This window comes from Dermacentor andersoni, chromosome 2 (assembly GCF_023375885.2).
Source record: "Dermacentor andersoni chromosome 2, qqDerAnde1_hic_scaffold, whole genome shotgun sequence".
In the NCBI taxonomy this organism is placed as follows: Eukaryota; Metazoa; Arthropoda; class Arachnida; order Ixodida; family Ixodidae; genus Dermacentor; species Dermacentor andersoni.
In genome coordinates this window covers 211712281-211737176 of record NC_092815.1, presented here as the reverse complement: position 1 = coordinate 211737176, position 24896 = coordinate 211712281, and the positions used below count along the sequence as shown (strand labels likewise).

At 51.4% G+C, this 24896-nt stretch overlaps 1 protein-coding gene across 1 annotated transcript in view; it reads right to left on the bottom strand.

Moving 5' to 3' along the window:
- The window catches only part of LOC126540110 (uncharacterized), a 613572-nt gene that overhangs the window by 155320 nt on the left and 433356 nt on the right, over positions 1–24896 (bottom strand). The window contains exons 6-9 of the mRNA XM_050186902.3: positions 22800–23021; positions 20932–21851; positions 13938–14198; positions 1901–2038 (exon numbers count right to left, since the gene is read on the bottom strand). Coding sequence (XP_050042859.2) covers positions 1901–2038; positions 13938–14198; positions 20932–21851; positions 22800–22948 — 1468 coding nt within the window. The 5' untranslated portion in view covers positions 22949–23021. The remainder of the gene's footprint in view (positions 1–1900; positions 2039–13937; positions 14199–20931; positions 21852–22799; positions 23022–24896) is intronic.

Genomic DNA, 24896 nt, shown 5'->3' with positions numbered 1-24896 from the left:
ACCGCGTGCAACGCGGCGGGCGATTTCGCCGGAGAACATCACAGACCGAAAACCAGAGCGATAAGACCCACCCACGCGCAGAGCGCTATCAACGAAAAACGCGCGCTCTAATTTTGTTCCATGCGGCACGTCCCCTACAGCGTCTCGCAGAGCGCGGGCTTTCCTACGAAGGGAACATGCCGCACATTGTCGCTGTTACTGTCGTCGCCCGTGACCTTTCATAAAACGAGCTTAACGTTTGTCCCCTCGAAGGAGCAGCGCAGACTCGGATCGGCGGTGTTTCAATGTGTGCTCTATCGATCAGCGACGTGAGAAGCGGGTGGGCTGGCAAGAAGTCGTAACGCTTTCTATCTCCTCTATCACGGGCTCCGTAGCTGAGTGATTGTGACAACATAGAAAACGCTGGCACCAGACGAGTCGACCACCTTTGCGCAGCGTTGAAGACGTCGAATAAACGGAACGATTACACGAGCTAAACGGCACGAAGTAAATTCACGAGTCCTATTCCCGCTACTGTTTGACCACAGGACTGCGAGCTACGCTGCGACAGCGATGTGTGCCGCCGCGTGCGTTTGTGCACCGATTTCACCACGAGCTATTTCTATGTCCACTGCAGGACGGAGGCCTCTACCAGCGATCGCCGATAAACCCTGCCTTGCGCTAGCTGATTCCAAGTTGTGCCTGCGAATTTCCGCGCTTCATCCCACGATCTAATTCTATGTCGACATCGACTGCGCTTTCCTCCCCCTTGGCACCCATCCTGTAACTCTAATAGACCACCGATTAACTGCCCTACGCATTACGTGGCCTTTCCGGCTCCATTTTCCCCCTCTTAACGTCAGCTAGGATATTGTCTACCCTCATAAAGATAAATATCGCCGTCTTCCATTCTCTTGACGTTACGTGTAACATGTTTCGCTCCATCGCCCGTTGCGCGGTCCTTAACTCCTCCTCCTCAAACTTCACTGTTAACCTCAAAGTTGCTGCTCCATATGTTAGCATCGATAGAACGCAATGACTATACACTATTAAAGGACAGCAGTAAGCTGCCGGTAGCGCTTACGCCGGGTACGTTACACCGATTTACGTTTCTTCACTTTCTCTTTAGAAACCGTTTCCCTTCCACGCCCCTTGCAGAGTAGAAGACCAAGCATTTCGTGGTCAGCCCCTCTCTCGCTCACTCTCTTGCCTCCCCAGAGCAGCGTGGCGAGCCCACCGAGGGTCGCAAAGCGTGCGCGACACTAAGAGCTAGTTGCGCTAGAAAACGCTCCGCACGCAGCAAACACCAGCCCTTCGCCGTGCGGCGCCGCCTAGTTCTGCTAATACTAATGTTCGCAACGCGCGATGAGCCATTTCGGCGAGAACAAACCACCCGAGCAATACTTTCAGGGCTGATTATCTCTCAGCAAGCGGCTGTATCCTAGTGGTGGACTCAAATGACTCGGCATGTTATAGGTTGGCGACTTAATTCCGATGCGCTCCTCAAGAACGGTAATTCCTGCAACCCTTCTCGCTGATGCTAGGCCCTGTGTATCAGCCTGACTGCCAAATATCACTTGATAGGCGGCGCTGGTCCTTCGCCGTTGTCGGCCACTTGCGTGCAGCTTGCAACGGATGGTGTCGACGCACACGTGTTTCCCGCATTACTCCGCCGTCGCGAATCTATGCGAATCGACGCGACGATAAGCAGGCCTTTAAAACTGGTGGACGTTGAATATGGAGACTGTTCAAATTGTACACGTTAACGCACTTTTATATTTCCTGAAAAAGAAAGAAGAAGAAAAACGGGAAATGGACGAGTGCGTCCTTCCGACTGATTCCATTTAACGCAACTCCGTGGTGAATGACGCAACTTCTGTTGAACCGGAGCACCGGGGAGTGAGACCTTGAGCTCCCTTACCTCGCAACAATTCCTGCACGAGAACCTTGACTTGAGCCCTGGGGCGAGGGAGCTCAAGTCCTTCGGTGACCGGGTTACTTGCTTCGGCCATTAGGTGGTAGGTTCCAGGCGATTCGAACACGCGCTCGAAGGTGGTGCCTGGAATGCAGGGGAAGATCGGAGTACTTAGTACTTTGTGATAATTAGAATGACAACAATCATATCGATATCGTGAAATAAATAAAAAGCGAAAAATAAAGACGAAACGCACAGTGACACAACTGCAGATGCCAGCGGTGGCATGCGTGAGTCGGCCCTGCATAATGGGCTAAGACATCCATTTAGTTGTGTTGTGTACTAAGGATTCCATGACAGCAGTCTTACTGCGTCAAAGGAGTCAGTCAAAATACCATACGATGTAGAAAGTACAAGAGTGACAAGACAGAGATTGCAAGTGTACTACTACTTCCGCAACGTTATCACAGAGTAGGAAAAAAAAATGTAGGGCTATTGGATTTCCGAACTAAGCCCTATTGCCGCAGTAGTCGAGGCTGGTGGTCGCTGAAGGAACAATGCAAGTAATCACAAAGACGTATACGAGTATAAATCCCGTGGTTGGTGATAATCCCAGTGTGCGTGACTGGTGCGGTGAAAGCGTTCCTTGCGCGCTTCGAAGCCCCCCCCCCCGCCCGACGCTCCCTCTGGCGTACCACCTAACTTAGTCCGAGATCTCTTTGCCGTGAATAATGGGTCTTCTCAGGACGCATTATTGACGGGTTGTCGTGAGGCACCGCTAAACCAGGTGCCGCCCAGCGAGTTAGAAGTTCTAAATTGAAAGGAGCGAGCTGTCCTCGCCGCAGTAAAGCGTATGCAAGCGCACGCTGCCTGACGCAGAGCTTATGTAAACTACTAACATGGCAAGCCGCTTGCGTGTTACCACAACGACGGATCCGAATTGGTGGCGTGGTCGTGATCGCTCAGCATTGAGAACAAAGTTCAGCGCAGAGATGGGAATGAGGTTAGACTAACCTTTGTGCTACAGTGGCTTCAAACGTTGTTGCGATGTTGCTCATTACGCTTCATATTTCTAAATTTCTAGGCACCCACAGCTTTCTAAAGGTAGCAACGCGGTTAGCATCTGTGAACACGTGTATCCATCGCACATTGTTGCCCTTGCAAGGCAATATGTTTTTTGAATATCATAAATATGCAAAATCCCGAAGCCGTTAAAACCAGAAGGACCAAGTTATGGCAAGTCCACGTACTACCCATTTTTCCCTTGCTGGTTAAATCACCATACTCCCAGTTTCGTAGAGACTGGCGCCAGAGATCCATCTAGTAATTTTGCATAGGAAGCTACAAGATAAACCACTCCTTTGGTAAAAAAAATTATCGACAAACACGTGGGAGCGGCCCGCATCAGTTCCAGACTGATCCCTCAGGACCTAAATAAAGTTATTCATACCATACCATACGCACTGAATTCAACACCGATAATCATAGAACTAGACAGGAAAGAAAAGCAGGACTAAGAATTAAACGATCAGCTGATAGAGCAAGGGAAAGCCCAGAGTCATCCTCTTGACCACGGGACCCATCTCCGCAAGCGGCTTGACGGAACTTGCACTAACGAATACAAGTCACTTTGGGCGAAACGTACGCTCCAAAGTGACGCTTGGCGACTGTTCGCATAATATTATTCAATTCCCTTTTCTACCTTCCTGTGACCCCCTTTGCTTTATTTAAACTTTCAGTTCATCACCTGAATGTCAGAAAAAGAGACCACATGATAGAACGTGTGTACAGTAGCTGCGGACGGCGGGTGCGGCGACAAAGGCGCCTACGTCTCTCCACGCAGCGTGTTGCGTCTCAACACGGCCAGAGGCGCTAATTAGACGTTTGCCACGAGGCGAGCCCCACTCATCCGTCAGCGCCTACAAAGAAGTAAACGCAGCGTTCACACCGACGGCTGACAGGTCCGCAAAAGGCACCCACCGCCACCACTACCTGACAGCCTGAACTAACGATGAAATGGGGCCAACGTCAAATGCTGCCGAAGAGCGGCGCCGACCGTGATTTCACATGTTACTATACTGCGCGCCGAGTGAACGGAGCCTTCGGAGAGGGGGATGCTGCGGAGGGTTGCGATACCATGGGCGTGGTATCGCAGCCGATTCGACGATTGCGATTGGCTGCGATAGAGACCTCAGATTCCCCAGTCAACTTGCCTAGGGAAGATGACGGGATTAAAAGTGGAGACTTTTCGTGCAGTAGGGCGGAGGGTCCTGATCTGAACTCGGACGTTTAACTTGCTCCTGCATGCAGTGGGCTTCCGTAACTGGAGCCGTGTAACTAATGTCAAATAAACTCTTTTTCCTTCATTTCGACTACTTGACGTATTCGTCGATAGGCTTGGCGGATTCCTTGCCCTATCGTCACTAAGAGCCGCAACGAGCGGTACCGCGATCTCGCACGCCTAGTTGGCGACTTGGCGTTTCGCGTTCTTCATACACTCTGCGCCCGCTCGCACATGGGGGGATTATCTGTAAGCGTCCACCATGCGGATACGTCCATCTCGTCTGCTGCTGAAGTTCTGATTGAATGGGCTGGGGCACGTGTCGGAAGGAGACAGGCGCACCCGGCCAAGCAGCACTTGAGCAGCAGACGGAATGGACACGTCCACTAAGTGGGCACTCATGGCGAATTCGGCAAATCGCACCGGTGCGGCCTAACGCGCCCCAATGCGCCGTTTCATCCAATCACGGTCGCACCAGAGCGGCCCGGTGCGATTTGCTGAATTCGCCGTTACAGAATAGCACCCCATGTTCCGATGGGCGTCGTACACAGGCGTACGTGAGGGGTCGTGCACACCGGCACAGCGTCGTATCGGCAACCGATGCTCCAAACTTGGCCGAACGCGCGGGACACCGCTTCGCGTGCGCAGCGCTGCGTAGCGATGTTCGGACGCCGCGTGCGACGACAACGATCGACACGACACACGCGCTTCCCGAGCGAATTGGTTTAATTAACCTAAGCGAACAAGCGCCCCCACGAGCACTGGACGCAGCAACAGCCGCTGCTCAATTGCTCGCGGCGAGCCTTTTTAATTAGCCGCTGCTGAAACCTGAAAGGGCGGAGCGCTGGAGCGGCCACTTCACTTACGGCTTCGCAGCTGCTGCACGGCGTTCGCGGCGTCGACGCGGGAAAGCGGATTCTGCACGGAAGAACGTCGAGCGGCACGCACAAAAGAGCGCGTGCTACCTCGCTCCGAAATTCGCTAGAAACCTACTGACCCCGCCTCGCGCCTCAAGTGGCCGAACTCGAGATGGAGCGCGCAAGCTTCCAGTGAATAAAACGAGGGCGTCTCTTTGTTGCGACACTCAAACACGGGTACTCGATTCAAACAAGGGAGCGTATTGTTCCGTGCCGTACGGGCAATACACGAGACGGCGGAGATAAATGAGGGACGGTAATGATGGAGCAGGAAGCTTCAGGTGGACTGTGGCTAACGCGAAGTAATGAATCTCAGTGTGTGAGGCCTTTACATACTGTGTCGTAACAATTTATTGGAAGCAATGGCAGCGGGTTCTCACCGATGGCTGGCGATGTGGGAGGTTTGAGATGCGGACCCTCGCGGCAGCTGACAAAGGGACGAGGGTGCTCTTCCGTATCTACAGTATATTTCCAAAACTACGAATCTCAAGCGCTTTGGTGTGTAAGAGAACTTGTCGATACACTTGGTACTCCCTGAAGGGCATATATTCCAAAAGGGCGCAGACGAAAACGAAGATACAAGAAAGGCATTGACGGCAGCATTCATTAAGTATAGAGCAGGGGCAAAGGAAGCGGTTATATGACCTGAGATTGCAGATGCTTTCGAAATCACATCCATAACTTTCAGCAGGATAGGCTTTAAACTTATAAACAAAAGACACGCACACACAGGAAGTGGGGAAGGGCGCCTGGAGATAGAAACAAAAAAAAAGGGGGGGGGGGGGGGAGGGAGCTTCATATGAGACATCTCTAGACATATTTCGTTGGCGCGATGTACTCATGCGCAGCTGATTTTTGTTTATAGCGACGTCGATAAAGAAACTGTCAAAAGTAAGGTTACATCTACGCGAATATGTGAGAAATTATTCTCTTCCGAGTTTATTATACTGCGTAGTAAAGCCAGCCCTGATATCGTCCACGTGTTCATGCCCTTTGCTACGATTTCTAAGGCTACCTGATTCGCTCTCAAGTCATCGTACTGAATGTAAACTAGGAGTGCGGCGTAAAATTTCTCAATTGCTGTCGGCGCGATAAAATATCGCTCGTGGAATCGCTGAAAACCCGCGTGCCCGGAAGAGGGAACGTTGTGGATTGAAACTTTATACATTTCACGGATTGTACGACTCGCACCACGCATACATCGCTGCAATTGCTTACGCGCTTGATATCTCACAGCGCGCAACAAAGGCACTGTTACATCGAAAGCCCAGAATGAGAACGCACGGTAGCTTAAGTGAAGGCGCTGTCACATGCGGGTGCACAGAATGCCACTTTAAGGTAAGAATTAATTTCCATGCGCGAAACACGGAAATTCACAGTCAAGCCGTATAGGAACGCCGACAGAAGCACGCCTTTCGGTTTACGCTGTTGCACCAGGTCATTTACTGGGCTCTGTAGAATTAAACAACTTCACAGGTTAATATGAAAAATGTAAATAAATTGGCGATAGAATGGCAATACGTTAATTGATTAATTACACCAACTTTGTATTATTTATACAGTTTCTATTATTCTGTCTTCCCTTCGCCCACAAATCGTTTCAGGTTGAGAATCTTCCACTCGTTCTTCTTTGATTTTGTTCAACTGCTTTCAGCCTTACAAGTTACCGCCAAAGTGAATTTCTTCCTGATCTTGCTTCCGCCTTGCCACGCATGCTTAAATTTAACCTTTTCGCAGTAAACGCTCTCGCAGAATTATCTCTGTTATCTTTTTTAATGCCCTCGCTCAATACGCACGCTTAGCGTTTAAAGGGAAACTTCGTGAACATGTATAGTCGCTCAAGTCAGCATAGCGAGACAAGACGTGCCACATCAGACTCTGAGCACGACGCCAATAGTGTAGGTCCTTCCTTATGAGCCACGCGATCATCGTCGACTCATCTGAAATGTACGATGACGCGCACGCGACCAGAATCCCGAGAACGTTGTCCAATGCACTCTAACACACTTCTAAGTAACAGGCGTCGGCCGTCGTAGATGGGATAAAAGCCGATGTCTAAACGCGTTCAACAGACGACTCCTCGCGCCCACAACTGTCACGCGGCGGCACTGGGACGAGCAAGCCACTGCCAACACCACTGCTGTAGTGACAAGCGACACAACCATTGCAATCATAAACGGTGATCCTTGCTGTGATTTTAGCGAATAAATGTAGTGCTGGTCGTATGGGACTGTCGATTAACTATGAAACATTGCATTGTCCTGACAGAAAAATATGACGTTACTTATCATCGTAATCGGCTTGTCCCAACCGCGTTCATCTGTATTCATGTTGAGGCACGTGGAAAACAAGTTTATTATATCGCACTTTTGTTCCAATAAGTTCGCCAAGGCTCTCGAGGGCCACCATCGCCAATATAGTTCCAATAATGAGGGTCAGTTTAGAATGTACGGGTATATTGCCACTTAAAAGTACTCAATATGGCCACACGAAGCGAGAGCTATCTTTCGTCCTCCTTTTTTTTTTTGTATCTTATAGGGCCATATAACGTAAAACTATTCCGATATGTTTCTATTCCGACCCGCCGTGGATGCTCAGTGGCTATGGTGCTGGGCTGCTAAGCACAAAGTCGCGGGATCGAATCCCGGCCACGGCGGCCGCATTTCGATGGGGGCGAAATGCGAAAACACCCGTGTGCTTAGATTTAGGTGCATGTTAAAGAACCCCAGGTGGTCGAAATTTCCGGAGTCCTCCACTACGGCGTGCCTCATAATCAGAAAGTGGTTTTGGCACGTAAAACCCCATAATTTTTAATGTTTCTATTCCAATCTCCTGACGTCAAAGTTGCGTAGCCGCCGACGCAAGCATCGGGCGGTCATCTGCAGGGTTGTCTGAACAAACCAATCAAATGCTCCCCTCGTTCATAGGAGGTCACTTTTGTTTGCTTGAGAAACGAATAACATTGCCTGCACTGAGCGGCTTCTCTCATCTAATTGGCTCACAAGAGGCGAGGCGCATGCTCAAGTGGAGAGGGATTCGATGAGGCTGAGCTACTGCACTGAATATCGATAACCAGATGAAGAGGGTGGTGCCGGCGTCTGCGATTGGTCCGCTTTCTCTTACTTAGCTTGCGGTGGCTCGTCGACAATCGCGGCGGCATGCAACGGAAACCTAAGAATGAAGCTAAAACGGATGCTCAGCCAAAAAGAGTTGACAGAAAGAGGTCGTAAACGTGCCGAAAGTACTCGAAAACGTTACACGGCCACGCAAAAAGTTTTATTACACGCAAATAAACCCATGCTCTGCGGCAGGGGTGAGTAGCCAGTGCCGGAGAGATCGGCGGCCGCCATCTTTTATTCCTTTCGGAACGGGGCAGCCTGCGGCTATTCCTAAGAAAATTCAGTTTTGTTCGGCATATTAATGCATCTTTAACGCGTACGCGTCACTTTGACGCTGTAAATTTTTGCGGTTTTGTGACGTCGCGTGAGAGGCAGGTGATGTGGGTGCAGCCCAAAAACTTTTGACCAATAGCCAAGGGCTAATGGCAAAAAGGCGTCGAATCAGAAATAACTATTTTTGTTTTGTTCGATCAAATCACGCATAATCAGTGTGTGCACGTCATATCAGACGGGGAGCTATCGCGGTTTTCGTGACATCGCGCGACAGACACGCGAAGTGGGGGTGGCCCAAAATTATTTTTGACCAATCGCGGTGGGCCGATTGCAGAATTGGAATAGAAAAGTTTGGAATAGTTTTACGTTATAGCGCCCATAGTGTGCTTTTCTTTTTTCTGAAAGCTTACGCTCTGAGAGTCACCGCTGCTCACATATGCAGCCTTTCAATGTCAGAACGCAGTTCAGTGACGCATTAACCAAGCACTGGAATGCCTACTAAAAGTCAAATTAACAGAAGCGGAACGCTACCCTTCGTCCAGGTTGCCTTATCAGATGAAAATGGTTTAAATTACCACACTAATGGCTGATTACGACCCCGTGTCACGTATTACTCACATTCCGCGCAGTCGATATTCACAGCATGCTCTAAACCAGAGCTGGGCAAAGATATTTTGCAGTTGTGTCATGATGCGATACAAGACACTCGGGTAACAAGTATTTGATACAAGGACACAAGATACCACTGCAATCATTGAGTCCGATAAGACACTTTACATTTGTACCTTAAGATACTTCGATACATTCGTAACTTTCTTATTACAGATATATATATAACTTAGCAGCAAATACGCATGCACAGAAATGTTTGCTTGGAAATTTCTTAACTCCGACCAACCTTGTTTCATTTGAATGAAATGTCTGTTCGTATCTCAATATGTTTGTGTTTCTTGCTCAAAGTATATTTTCATTCCGAAACAACTTATTGGGGTTGCTTTAGCTGCTTAACATGCAACCTCTTCATACGCTGCGTCGTCAGCGGTTTTTGCTCGTCACTTTTGTAATTGATGGGAGTCGCTGTTCAGCTTGCCGATCAGATAGCGGATCGCTATCTAATTACAAGAACGTCAACTCTGCACGATGGCGCAAATACAGCTGCGGAGTTTTACCCTGTCCGTAAACGTATTACCGTTTACGCAATACCGTATCACCTTACAGGTGCACAGCATCAACAACGCTGGTAGCGACATTCTTCTTTTTTTTTTTTTTTCGCATCGTGTACACAGAGAGCATATACAGCTGCAACGGCTCTGCCACGTAACTCCGCTCCACCAATAGGGACGCGCAGGCCTCATCGTCTGCCCTCGCTAAATGGCTCTAGCGGAAAGATTAAAAAATGTCCTTGCCTTTAGTTTTATTTATTCACTTGGTTTAGTGGCAGCAGTATCAGCTTGAGAAGCGGAGTTCAGTCAACGTTTATAGCTTCGCACGATGACGTTGCGATAGCAGTATCTTGTATGTTAAGATAAAGGATACTTTGTATCGTGTATACAGATACTGATACACGTCTTGCAAGACGTATCGTGATACAGATGCAAGGTGCCCAAAGAGCATCTAAGATAGCGTCTGAGATAGCATCCGAGGCACACGCAGGCCCAGCACTGCTCCAAACTCGCCTCACGAACCACCGCGACTCACCGTCGCATCTGGCGCACAGCGGCCGCTCGTGTACGGGCGGAACGTTTCAATTTTCCCTCCGTTAATAATGCAGCACCGGCGAACTTGGTCGCGCCTCGACGAGGCGACGGCGCAATGCCCCCCCCCCCCCCCCCCCCCCCCCCCCGCTTTTTTATTTTTACCAGCTCGCAAAAGAACACTACAAGGCAACAGAGCCCAGCCGGGGAGACGCTGCAACCCCTTCCCTCTACTGCGAAATGCAACTGCGATTGACTTCTCCTCGGTGTTGCCGTGCCGGCAGCGTGCCACGCTCAGCCTTCGCCCACCCGAGCGCGCATTTTGGGGCTCGGCAGGCGAGCCCGCTCCGAGCGCACGTCTCTGGCGCGAGTGAGGCGCTCCTCGCGGATGCGAAGGAAGCGGCGGCGCGGAATTGGACCGTTAGCCCGCGCAAGAAGATTGCGTGCCCGGGAATCCAATACGGCATCGGGGCCACGCCGAAGCGCGCGATGGCGCAGAGGGGGGAACAAGCATCGACGTTCTATAAATACGTACGAAGCAGCTCGCGCTCCCTCGTCCCACGGCACACTGTTTCAAAGCCGAGCTCGCGCTGGCGTGCCTGTTTGCGCCGCAAGAAGCGATGCCGCGATACGGCGATTGGGAAAGGTATACGCAATGCACTGCTGCCGGCACTTCGGCCGCTGTGCGGGCGCTTCGGAGGCTGCTTCGAACAGAAGAGTTGTCAGTCTATTTGGCAACGCAGCGCAAGCCAGTGTAGTGACAGCGCCAATGTTGCCCACATAACGAGAACGACAGTGTACTGCCTTCTGTGGGGTTTTCTACCGGGTCTGCGAAACAGTAACGGTCTTGAAATGTGAAATTCTGCTTACGGCGGTGCAGCGATCACTGCAGGAGATGCCGAAAGATGTCCACCACACGCTTGAAGACGTGTCTGCTGACGACGACGCTGCATATTGATAATCAACACACGGTGGACGGTTGCCGGAGTTATCTGTGCAATCTACTAGGTAGTGGATGTCTGCAGCTCCTGCACTCTGTGAGCATTGTTCTCGTACGCCCGCCCTTTGAGGCCACCCCACAGACTTTATCAGACCAACTACAGGTCACGCGCTATCATATCGCACGTGAGCCTGCGATAGCATAAGACCCCAAACAAAGACGCCAAGCACAACACAGGGGAAATTACTTGTACTTACTAATTGCATTAAAGAAATTATAAACTAATGGAAATGAAAGTGGATGAAAAAACTGGCTGTGGCTTACCTAAGGTTAAGCCCAGGACGCGAAGCATACTAGCCTTTATTTTAGTTGTTGAACCACTGTTTAGCCTGGTGAACTGCTGTTGCTTGGCTATATTTGGTTCGGCTAGACGAAGAAACAACTCATGCGTTACTCTGCTTCGCCTTCAAGAGTGGAACGCGACAGCGTTCCCGTCGACCCGCCAAGGGGTGTAAGACAATGGGCTACGGCGCAGCGACTACGCGCCCCGCATTGGACGCGGTGAGCGTCGAGCAACGCAGCGTTCTGCGCGGCAACGAAATGTGCGCCTGAGCAAGCGACGCACGCCTGAGCCTTAGAAACAGCTCGTTTCTAAGGCAACACCGCATTCACTAGAGGCGCTTTTGTACCGCTTTGAAGCATCGTACTCGTGGCTCAGTGGTAGCGTCTCCGTCTCACACTCCGGAGACCCTGGTTCGATTCCCACCCAGCCCATCTTGCAAGAGTTGAGCCAAAGCCACTTAGAAACAAGCGCAGCTGCTTATATAGCGCCGCGACGCCGCGAGCAACGGCGCGAGTTGGAGCCCCGTTTCTCCTCTGTCGTGACGTCACGGTGTCATGTGGTCAGCCTTGAAGGCGACGGCGCGAGTTGGAGCCCAGTTTCTCCTCTGTCGTGACGTCACGGTGTCACGTGGTATTGAAGGCGACACCGCCGCGCCTGAGGAGCTGGGTTGAGCTCTAGTAATATGCTTCGCACAAAAACTTTACGCTGCGCCGTGCTCCCATTTGGGCTGCAGAACTGAGCGTATTTTCCCTCTCCAAAAATCACGAAAGACAAAAACAACTTGCCGCGGATGGGGAACGATTTCGCGTTACGCGTTCGATGCTCTACCAATTGAGCTACCGCGGCTCGGTAGCTCAATTGGTAGAGCGTCGCACGCGTAAAGGCCAGAATACATGGAGCGAACTTTCACGACGAAGTTCGGGCGGCAGAAAATCTGCCGCGGCGCGACGCCGTATGTTCGTCGGGCTGCGCTACATGCGCAGCCCGACGAGCCCTACATGGCGAGCCGCTGCGTTGTTATCAGTGTGGCTAGACGAGGCAAATGCGCAGTCGTGAAACACATGACAAAAAAAAAACAACTTTAACGACAATTATTATCGCTTTTGAATTACGGAACAGTCTAAAAACGCGTAAAATTTTGTTTAGAAATGATTTCTAGTCTTTTTTATGTGTGTGAGACATTCATGTGCCGGTGTAGTTTAAAGGAAGCGGCGATGCTATGCGTTGTGGCAACACTGGGCGGGTAAACAACTTTCGGCTCCTCCAACTCCGCGGCTCTGTTCTGTGGCTCAACGCGCGCGCGGCCGAAGCAAGCAGACCCGAAAGTAGCGCACGTGAGCTTGTCTAACCATGGCTGTTATTAACTTGTTAAATTCCAGCCGCGCCGCTTTGGATGCCATGAATACGAAAAGCGGGAGACCGGCGTGAACGATAGAGCGGGATCGGGATACACGGACAAGCGGGGAAGCCTAGCCGGAAGTCGGGGCGGATAGTGAGACCTGATTGGCTCGCTTTGGGGCGCCGCTCGTTTGCCGCTTCCGGTATCGTCGCCGCCCGACGAACTTTTCTGCGCCAGCTGGATCGGCGGCGAACGACGTTTTCTCCGCCGCCGCGCCTCGCGCGTACGCCGCCGGGCGTCGAACGCCGACTATTCGTCGCATATTCGCTCCATGTATTCTGGCCTTTACGCGAAGACGTGAGATCGTTCCCCATCCGCGGCAAGTTGTTTTTTCATCCGCTTTCATTTCCATTAGTTTATAATTTCTTTAATGCAATTAGTTAGTACAAGTAATTGCCGCTGTGTTGTGCTTGGTGTCTTTGTTTGGGGTCTTATGCTATGACTAATATCGGGCCCCTCGGTTAACCCCCTTTCCTCTAGTGAGCCTGCGATGACACTCACAATTTTTATCACATGTTTGTTTATTTTCTCACTGGACAGTTAGCTTTCGAACAACCAAGTAGCCTTTTCTGCCTTTTGATGGTTCCATGCGACGCATTCAGAGACAGCCGAGTGTAGCGGTTGGAAAGCGCGAAGTCACTGTTTCCAGCCGAATCAACCGTTATTGAAAATCGCCAAGGTGCTGCCGAACATTAACGGGAGTAGCTCATGGCCACGTGAAGACAGTTTGGCTCATCGACGTTGACGAATAAAAGGATAAAGGAGTGAATGTTTCATAAGAGTGTTGGTGGTGGTAGAAGCGTGTCTATTTAAAACCGAAATACTGGCCTCCAGGCGAGAGTTGGTGACAACTACAGAGATCCCTCGGGGCGTCGTTAGAGGTAGCGACTAAAATCGACGCTACGCCCTGTACCGCCTCCGGCACCGGCCGATAGATGACGTGGCTTGTCGCTGGGTGCCAGACGAGAAACGTAAGGCACGTGGCGCCGGTCGAAGTGTCGTAATCCACTGGCATCATCCTTAGCACATAGCCGTAGCGACAACACGGACGAAGAAGCCGAGAGAACAAGAACTCACCGGTGTCCGTGGCACGTAGCCGCCGAACCGGCGGCGCGGTGATGTCGTCGGCCGAGCGCAGTTCCCAGGCGACGGTGGCGTTTGCGCCCCGACGCAGCGCGGCCCGGATCGAGCCGCTGCGGCCGGCCGCGACCACGGCGTACTCGCTCGGCTCGAGCGTCAGGCCCTCGGCGGGGCTGCCCACGTACACGGGCCGATCGATGAGCCTGGTCACGCTGCCCAGCGGGTTGCTGGCCATCACCGACACCGAGAAACGTCCTCCTGCGGAGACGCCCCCAGAGGAGCACGACACCGAGGCATCATCTTCTCTGCGGCGATAACTCGCTTTGCATCGACCTCGAGCGGGCCGCCACAAAGGCATCGGGGAAAAAGAAAGACAGAGCGCCTTTTCGGCCTCGTTCGTACCCGCCCGCTGCCATGCAGCGGCGCGCACAGTTTTGCGGACGCTTTCTGGAGACGGAGTTATGGTCACCGGGATGCGAGGAGAACGAGGCAACGGAGCGACGCGCCTTGCAGCGTGATCAGTGGCCCTATAGCTGCGCTGGCGAGTCTCTCATTTCCACTCGCAACTGCTGGTTCGTGGGTCCCGGACTACGTAATAAATATAGCCGTGCCCTAAAGAGCCAAGCACGCCCATCTTGGCCACTGCAATGTCTTTTCCCCTTGTTTCTATAACGTGCCGTCTGCATTTCGCAGCCGTCCGTGATAAACCTGCAGCCCCCGCTCAGTATAAGCAAGAGACAGCGCTTCGAGCTCGCGACAGAAAGGGGAAGCTGCCGTCAGTAAAGCAAAGCCGCGCTAAATGACTGTCTCTCTCAACGGTGGTCACCTCGACCGCAGTTACGGGGGAGGAAGTGGGGAAAAGGAAATAAGCATTTGGGTGACGACAGGACCGACAGGGAGGCTCCGAGAGTAATGCGTACCTCATGGCCTATAGGGTGACCAGCCTTCAGCCACTTCCGTGTATTGCTCTACACTCTAAAGACTGCTACGCATCTGGAGCGTAAATTTGTCGCACAACGATATTTGTCATAAATCAATCTTGTGTTCATTACTTTACGGCGAAAGCCTTATATGGCTAATGGGTAGAAAAATCTAGTGTCCAGCGTTATGGCACCAAAATTCATGGCACCAAAATACACAGGGAGTAGAACCCACGACCTTTGATGTTAATTAGGGCGAATTAGGCCATCAATTTTTAAGAAAACGCGAACCAGAGACGAAGAGAAAGCGTCAGCACGACCTGTGATGTTAATTAAGGCACTATAAACTAAGATACAGTTAATTAAGATAGAGTTTATTAAGGTACTCGAGCCCGCGACCTTTAGTGGGAGTCGAAGCCAGTTGGAGATACGGGCAAACCGGCGACATCTACAAGCTGGATTCCAATTGACGTGGTGAGGGCCGAGTGTAGAACCCACGACCTATGGTAGGAGTCGAACCCTCGACCTTTGGTGTTAATTAAGGCGAAGTTAATTAAGGCACTCGAGCCCACCACCCAACATGGAGATATGGGTCGAACCGGCCATAACTCCAAGTTGGATTCCAATTGAAGTTGTCAAGATCGCGAGTCGAGCCCAGTACCTTGGGAGTTAATTAAGGCGAAGTTAAGGCATAGTTAATTAAGACATTTGAACCCACCGACTTTGGTGGAAGTGGAACCCGCGACCATTGTTGTTAATTAGGACGAAGTTAATTAATACACCGTTAAGACCCTCTAACCCGTTACCTATGGTGGGAGAAAACAAGCAATAGGAAATAACAACGCATTCTAATGAAAATCTGAGGTAATATAGTTAATGTCTCGTGAGCACGTACGTTTTCGCCTGCATCCTCTTTAGCGTGAGCTAAAGTGACTGTCAACTCCTTTTCTTTTAACGCTGCGCGCCCGGTAGTTCCCAGTGAGTATAGCTTTCTTTTCGTTACACATTCTTCTCTTTCTCGCTCTCATGTATCTAGACAATGAATCAATAGACACGGCCACACCAGTGAGAGTTTTTGAGCTCGCACGGTAAAGACGTCTCCAAGAACATTCCGTACATAAAAGTTTAATATACTGACAATGTTTGGAGGCCCGTGGAACACGTTATGTGTGATTGGCAGTCGTTAGTTGTCTGACAATCTCCGAAGATAGCACCAAACTTGCACCGCGACTTGTACTTTAATTTTTCGCATCTTTAAAAGGAAAGAAAATAACATTCAGACTCCAACATTAACCTGCGGGGCATTCTAGGCTCGGGGAAAAGCACAGCCGGCTCACGTCAGCCATGCTAACATCTACGGCATTTCCATAAAGCCACCGCATCTTCTTTCTCTCAGGCTGAGTTCGTTTCATTCCACAACACGTCACTTCGTTCTTTGAGCCACCATTCCGCGGTCCATGAACGACACAATGTAACTGTCGCGATGTCCATCGCAAAAAACACTCGTGATACTAAACAGCTGCGCAGTTATTCGCAACTCCTCCGTGAGATCCACGTGGGACAGTTTGTAATGCGTTCCCTGTTTGCAAGTAGAGTCACGTACACTTCGACCACGTTCTAGATTAAGGAAGTTAAAGGAGTGTACCAATAGTGTATTAATGTTCTTGATGCTTTTCTGTGAACGCCTCCTACGGCAAACCGCGTATAACGTGAACGTCGCAGACAACAAACGTCGACGCCATATATCGCTCGAGTTAAGCGACAGGGCGTGCCGCGACGGCACTGAACAACTATGGCGCGGGGGCGGAGGCAGGCACAAACCACGCAACGCGAATCATTCCGCCGCTAGAGAGAATCCCCTGTCCTGCCCGTCGACACGGGCCTCGTGCGACGTCAGTCAGCGCCGAGGACCTCAGCATCGGCTCGCCAGTTTCACGGCCCCTCTGCAAAGGCTAAGTCAGCGAACGCGTCACTGCCTCCCGAAATCACGTTACGAGATCCGTCCGAGAGGGAAGCGTAAAACAAATAAGCGCGGCAACGCGAAACGACCGAGGTTTGGGAAATGCGGTCGCACTCGTGAAATATGTAAGCCACTTACAGCGACAGAAAGGAGGAGAGGCAAAGCGAAACGTTGCCGAGGAGGGAAGAAGAATGAGCGACGATTACGCGAGCACAAAGAGGCCGCGGAAGTGATGACGAAGGCGAGACGTGTCCTCAACTCGCGTCCACCGAGGCTGGTCGCTCGGCGCAGCCGATATAAATCACCTCGCCGATAGAGATGCGTGCGAACGGGCCATTATTTCCGTGCCTTAGCACCGCCCGTCCCTCCCAGGGAACAAAGCGTCCGACCAATCACTCGCGGCCGTTGGTTAGGAAGAAGCAAAGGAAGCACGAGGGAAGGAGGCGGCAAAATGTAAACGCAGCGTGAGGCCGTAACACGGCGACGATCCGCTTCGACCACGCATTCGAGAGCACTCGATCAGTCCTCTCGACGGCGCGTAAATGATACGAACGACCGCAAACGCCGCGGGCGAGTTGCGGTGCGTGCGCCTGCGTGCACAGTTCTCCTGACCCTAGCACGTACGAACGTAATCCCTCTTGGCGAAAAAGGACAAAGAAAACGGGAACGACGGGCCACACCAAGCCGTGAGAAACAGCGTCTATACGTGACGCCGGTGACAGTGTTGCCTCACATCAGCCCGTTCTCTTCATCGGCGCTCCTCAATCTTCCCGGACCCTCATCACCGCCGTCGCGCCAGATAACCTCCCAGAGGGAAGACAGCTACGAGGCAACGTTTCACACCCTCGCGTTTACGGGCCAACAAAACGGGGAGCAGACGTCACAAACGAAGGCAAGAGAGAAAGGGCACCACCACTCGGCGTTCCGAGGAGTCCCGAGAGATCGCCCTCAGCTGGTCGCCGAGAAGAGCTGGCCGCTCGCTTTCTCTCTTTGTCTTTATGGCTGGAAAGCAGCGCCCACGCAAGGGGGCTGCGGCCAAAGGAGGAGGAGGAGAACTGCCCGCCGCATTAACGCCAAATGGGCACGCGAGGACCATCCGTTTCGGAAGGGCGGTATAGGGGGGACGGCGAAGCAGGGCTGCCTCCGCGGTGGCGGCGACTCGGGCAATAAGAGACCGGCGGTAACGACGGCGGGCGCACGGCCGGCTCGTGCCCCGTCGTTCGCTCTAGTGTACGCGCTGGCCTCTCTCCTCGCTCGACACCGGCCGAGGAGCGATGGCCGCTTCTCGGCGGACGACGCGCGCTCGGACTCCCGAGGAGGAAGGACGGCGAGCGCAATCACTCCCCCGGCTACTCGAAGGGCGTCTTTGTCAACGCGGCCGCGTCGTCTCTTCCGGCCGACGACCACGGACGACCGCACTCGGACGGCATATATAGAAGTCGCCAGTGCGTGTGTCTACGGGACGAGCTGTTTCTGCCGACGGACGTGACGTCGCCTCGGCCGGCTCTTTTGCTTTCCCGCTTTTCTCTCACTCGCCTGTCACGTGGGAACGTGCGCAGCTTGGTAAGATGCGGAACGATGTCACCCGGTCCAGACTTGCTTGCCTCGCGTTAACGTTCTTCCGCAAAGAGGGAGCGCTCGGACGCAAGTCTAAATTTCTCACATTATACTTTACGAGAGTTCTAACTTAACCATCGTCTTATATTTTTTTTACCTTAAATAACGGGAACATCCGCTTGAGCTTAAACAAGTGTAATATGAGCGGATCATACGTAACTCCGGCGACAGCTATCGTCTTATAGCACGTAACACGAAACGAACGGCGCTGATGTGCGTATTGCCCCACTAAACTTAATAACGAATAACCGGAACATATATGCCTGCTATCATTATTTAAAGTAAACAGCGCCAGTTGCATAGAGAATGTGCATACGTATATCTCTATAAGGGATACCCTGTTTGAGTGTTCAATCAAATATACACGAGAACGTCGAAAACACGGACTGGACCCATGTACCGACCAGCCACCCAGTATTTACTGAGTGAACGCTCACGATTTCGCAGCCGGCGAATGCGTTCTACCTTTCCCACGTCATCGCCTGTTTCACGTGCCTGTCCCGAGGAATAAATCAGTTCCTGTGAACACAGCTAACTAAATGTTTCAACTTACAGGTTGCGAACACGGCTTGAGAAATTAATTCTACAAAAATAAATATCAATATGAGACTGAGAACAGGCAGAACTAAACGGCCGAGCAGGCAAAGGAGAAGGTCCGTTTCCGAATACTGGCACCCTAAGAAAGTGCGCGTACTTATGCTGTGGAAAAGTTATAAGCGACGGTAACGACTGAAGCAAAGGTACTTCCCATTCTAAGTACACCCATCGCATTACGCGGAAGTATGATGCAAAGAGTACGCTCTGCACACCCGATTCTACAATTGCATATTAAAATGCGTACGCATTTTTATGCTTACCCAACGAGAAAACCGTCCGTCCCACTGTCCCTCCGTAAGAGAACGGCTTTCGAGATGGCGCCCGCATCAGCGAGCGAATTCAACTTCGCGCTGCCTCTCGCTTCAACGCCAACGAAGCGGGCAGAACACAGCGCTCACGGAGCAGATCGCTTTCAAGATACGGGCCCGCGCGTCTATATTCAACGCTAAGTCAGCGGCGAGAACACAGCGCGCGAAGCTATCAGCAGTCGGCACTCTTTGTCGGCATCGCAGATCGCTTTCAATGCGCGGCCCGCGCGGCGGTGCCATACGAAGCCGCCGCCTCAGTTCGTTTGGCCACGGTTCATAATGGTTCGACGCGGATGGATAAGGCGGCAAGGAGTGATAACGGCTTATGGCGATCGGAGCGTCATCAGCGCACCTGGCGCCGCCACCTGCAGTACTTTCCTTGCATCATCAATGCGCCTTGCACCGACGTCAGCACCAGTTCGTGTCGCCGCCGCACTGTCTTTTGTATTGGCCTGATCATGTTTCCTAACATTGATAATGACACCGGGCTGCGTGGAAATGAGCAAGTGGTACAACGCTTACGCATATTTAGACAACTCCCAGAGAAGTTTCTGCGTGATTTTTTTTTTTTTTTTTTAGTGCGGTCCACATTCGTAGCTGCATGATCATTACAGCGATCGCTAAAGGTAGTAGCATTGAAACTGTTGACAGCTTGGACGCACGTCTACGACGACTTTCAGTCCCTAGAATAGTTTAAATGTCTGGGGGGCTAAAAGAATTGACTCAATTGCAGAGGAAGCAAATAATGCAAGAAATGCTGCGCATATGCATAAAAATCTTTTGCTTGTCGCAGTCAGACCAAGGAATATTCCCCGCATAAAACAACGGTAACGAGTTGGGCCGCCATATGAGTTGTGTGCTACCGTCACTGGGCCTCCGTCTTGCTATCATTTTCTTTTAATGACCACACCCCACGCAACTACGGCAATACTTACATCCAGGGCACTTGCGAATATCTTGTTTCCTCGGGGGAAAATGCGGCTTTTATTGTTTTTTTTCTGGGGGGAGGGGTGTACTATTTCTACAACCGGGCATGTCATAATAGTCCTTCTTTGATTCCGCATAGTATTAACAATAGCTTGGAGTATGGCCTTCTCGAAGCATATATTCGAGCTCTGGAACGTTGAATAAAACCATTCACTTTCGGGTGCAATAAGGAAGATATCGCACGCTCGCACCGGCCGTAATGACAATGGGGACCGGACGGAACTTGACTTTCCCTTTGTGCATGCCTGCGTTGTGCACAGAACACACAAATGCACTACTGCACAGTGCACAGATACGCATCCCTTATCCGAGCAAAAATCCATAGTTTCTCGATATGAACAGGCGCGTCTCGTCCACTCTACTCCCTGAGGACACTCCCATCGGAGAACCGCCGCTGTTACAAGGCGGGAAAAGAATGGCGAACGTGAGCGGAATCATTAGCCTCGTCCGCGCGCTAAGCCACTGTCCACACGGACCTCGGTGAAACAAAGGACGCGATACAAGATGGACATTGCTCTCCCCCTCCCCTAGCACTCCTTGTTCCATCGCATTACCCTCTTCCTCTTCATGTTAGCCAGCTGTGAGGGACACGAGACACTCACCGCGCTTGTAGTGATGGGTCACGACGGCCGAGGCAGCGGTCTGCGCCATCGATCCGATGCCTTGTCGAGACGCCGTGGTGGCCGGCTCCACGCGCTGATTGGTGCCGTCACCGAAATGGAAGACGAACACCACGTCCGAGCCCCTGGCAACGTGGGCGCCGAAGTGGACGCCACTCGAACGACAATCGTGCGGCTGCTTTTGATGCTGCGGCGGCGGCGGCGACGGTTGGCGCTTCTGTTCCCGCCAGAGCCTCGGTGACACTTGGCCGTCCGGACTCCGCATCAACAAGCCGCCTCGAGCCTTTGGCGACAGCCGGTGGACGTCGTCCCGTTTTCTTGCAGTTCCTCGGTTCACTTGGCGAGGCGCACGGTCAGGTAGGAGCACGCGCGGGGCACTCGTTATCGCGGTACTATGGTCACCTTGGACTTCCTCCTCCGCTCCCGGAAGTGAGGCTTCCAGATTCCGCGAGGCGCGTTCATTCAGGGAGATGGCAGACGGTAATGTCACCGACCGATGCAGATATGTCGCCGCGTTCTCTTCTTCTAGGTGAACAGCGTGAGAGTGACCGCCAGGTCTTGAGCGTATCATCTCCGAAGGATGCCCACAGTCCCGAAGACAGGGCTCGCCGGTTCCACGACGACCGGTACTGCGCGTGGGGGAAGGCGTCGTCGGCAAGCTGGCGGTTCCTTCATTTTCGGAGTCGCCACTGACGCGGCAAGGCGGCAGCAGAACCGCGTAGCGGCCTCCGATGACGTCGGCGGCGAGGCCATCAATGGCTTCCACCACTCTCAACGGCCGCCCGATGTGGGCCGCGCGATAGGCGCCACTGCGCGACAGCAGGCCGTTGGAGGCGGACACGCTGACGTTGTACGTGCCCGGAACGCTGAACCGGTGACGTGCGATGCTCGTTCTTCCTCGGCTGCGGAGGGAAGTAAAAAAATTGAGACTTATCGCGCTTATTCGATTGCGTTGTGTAGCCATACTAAATCGTGGTGCGCTTCGCAATTAGCGAGCCCAAGACTGCGAATGCGCTTCGCAACGTTGGTGTCACGGGCTGCGCTGTTTTCGAATAGTAAAGGGAAATAAAACGGCTCCATTCTGTCTTAATATCTTCGCCGATGTTCTTACGAACGCCATCGGTCTTATGTCCCGGTCTATGTAAGCGTAACACATGTGGAAAGCCCACCTGGTGTGCCTCTGGCACGGCGGCTGTCTTCGCATCACTTTTACGCCGCGCGTTTCGCATTCATGCTGTTTATTCAGGTTCAAATACATTCCGTCTGTTTTGATCTGCGACCACATAGAAGGCCATCCACCCACGACTGCAGAGTTGGCCTCACCTGGTGCAAAGGAGACGCGGCCACTGATGTATGCCTTCCGCGTAGGTTGCTGCCCTAATTGTAAGTTGTAATTGTAATTGTAAATTGTAATTTTCGCGTGTTGAGTTTGCTGCAGCTGCAAGCAGCAAGAAGACTAAGTGACGAGTGCGAAGACTGCAAACAAACAACGGATCTTCGAACTGATTTTCAGATTTTGTAACTGTTCACGAAATACCAGTCTGCTACTTCCTCGCTACGTCCAAAAAAATATCAATACTCGGCGAAAGACTAAATGCGCTTCGCTATAGTATTTCAACTGAAACGAGGTGCCTGAACACCGAGGGACATTTTAAAACTGAGGCAACCCGAGAGACATAACTCAACCAGAAGCATGACAGCCATCTTTTTTTTTCCCCCTACCTGAACGCTCTGCGGCATAGACGGTGCTTAAAAAATCATGGAGGCCTTCCTCATTTCACGAATAAAAAACTATCCACTACACCTTCGGCGTATAGTTTCTAGGCTCGTAAAGACAGATTATGGCTTACGTTTCCACGGTTGCTGGTTCGTTGATCGATCTTCCATCAGCGATTCTCCAGCGAAAGGTCAGTCCCGTGCCAGATATCAGCTCGGCCTCCAGCTCCACGGTTTCGTCGAGCGGCACCAGAGGAAAGGACGCAGGCCTGCGTACCGTCATCCTCAGACCGGAGACGGGTTCTTCTACGACAGCGACGGCAAAGCGAGTTACGGTGCCGGCTCGGTTCGTGCAGCTGCAATCAGGGGTAAAGTTGATAAAAAGAAAAAGAAAACGACACTGTCAGGGTAAGGACGCTAGAAAACTAATACTCTCGAGCGTTAGGCTCTGGTAAACAAGGCGGTGATCTCATTACAACGCTAAAGGAAAACAGAAACTATGGGAAAATGACGCACTTGTGTTCTTCAAGGCTTTGAAGAAGACAAGTGCACTTGTCGAAGCGTTGGCTCCCGCATTTAGTTTGTTCTCGTTTTGCTCATCCCTTTTGAATTTCCAACCCCCCGCCTTTCTCGTGTTTTCCCTGTCTGCCTATTCATTTATTGATTTTTGGAACAATTTGCCAATACCACTGAAACTATCGTGATGCTTTCCTATATTCCGAAACAACCCTAAATAATTTATTTCAGATGGCTAATTTTTGTTATAGCCTATTTAATTTAGTCTTTCCTATTCTTACTTATAAATGATTGCGTCTGCTAAGTTATTTTGAATTTTGCTTCAACACGTTTTTGCTGTTTGCACGCATATTTTATTGCTGCGTACACATTTGTTTATATTTATTAGAGAGCTGCGTATTTATCCTCAACGTCTTGTTTCTTTGCATTCTTGATCTACACTGACTTGGTCGGTCTTCTAGTTGTGTGCTTACGTATTACTTTTACGCCTTAATGTTGACTTTGCTGTTTGCAGATTTATCACCGTCTTACTAAGTAACAGAGAGTCCCCGTTACAGTCGTTGACTGTAGCCCCGTTGTCAATACGTAATCATGCTACCTCGTTTTAACTTTTCAGGGGGAACGTAATAAACATTCTGGCAGTTAATGTTAATCACATATGGCGTAGTTATAACGAAATTGTAACCGCTTATAGTGTAAGGCAGTCGATAGGGTTTGTCGTCCCGTGTGACACAGGGACTTCAAGATACGCCGCAATGGAGAGCTCCGGATTAATTTCGACCAACTTGGATTCTTTACCCAAAGCTAAGCACGCGAGCGCGTTCGCATTTCGCCCCCAATGGAAGGCGGCCACCAAGGCCAGCAATCGAAACCCCGAGCTCGCGCTTCGGAAGCAAAAGGCAGCCACTGAGCCGTCCCCATGTAACTCGGCTAGCGGCGTTCTCAGTGTGTCTCATTATTTCGCTTTTTCCGCGGACAAAGAGTAACGTAAGAGGAACGCGCGCTTTCCTCTTACGTCGTATTCTCTTTGACATAACTCTGCACCAACTCATGCTGTAACAATGGCTAAAGGAAGTGGCCAACGCTCCCCTCTCTTAAAGTCCCCCGCGCGCCCCGTTTAAAGAAAGAAGAACGAAGTTAAACAAAACCCAGAGCTCAATACGGCTGCGATATTGTGCCAGGAATAGCAAAGAGATTTTCAATTTGATCACCCGCACAGTCACGCTTGCATAAGCATGGGTGTCAGGTGCCCCGCAACCAGTGCAAGGTGGGTTACGCATTTGAGGGAACAGAAAACCACGTGATACGCTTACATTACGACAAAGGCGGCCGTTTCTTATCAAAGTATCGCTTTAAATGTGCGCGAAATCAGACGGCAGCGTTATAACAAATATTGATTTTTTTTTATATAATAAGTCGGACCTGCCTAGGTTGCGAAACTCGGCAGATTGCCCGGGGTTCGAGTGGCTAAACCCGAGCCCCGGGCAATCTGCGCGGAATACGTAACGTTTACATTTGGCCTCGGGCGTGCGCACCGCTTAGTGGGTTCGCCCGAACTTCGCCGCTGGAGAGGAGGAACAGTCGCCCGGTGGCTCCCAACTTACCGGGCGACGTCACAGCCCACGGCCAAGTGGAAATAGCGAGAACGTGCGCGCGCGCCGCAGATATATCTTGTTCTACAACGGCACCGCGTGAAAATTAAATGTTCCAAGCCG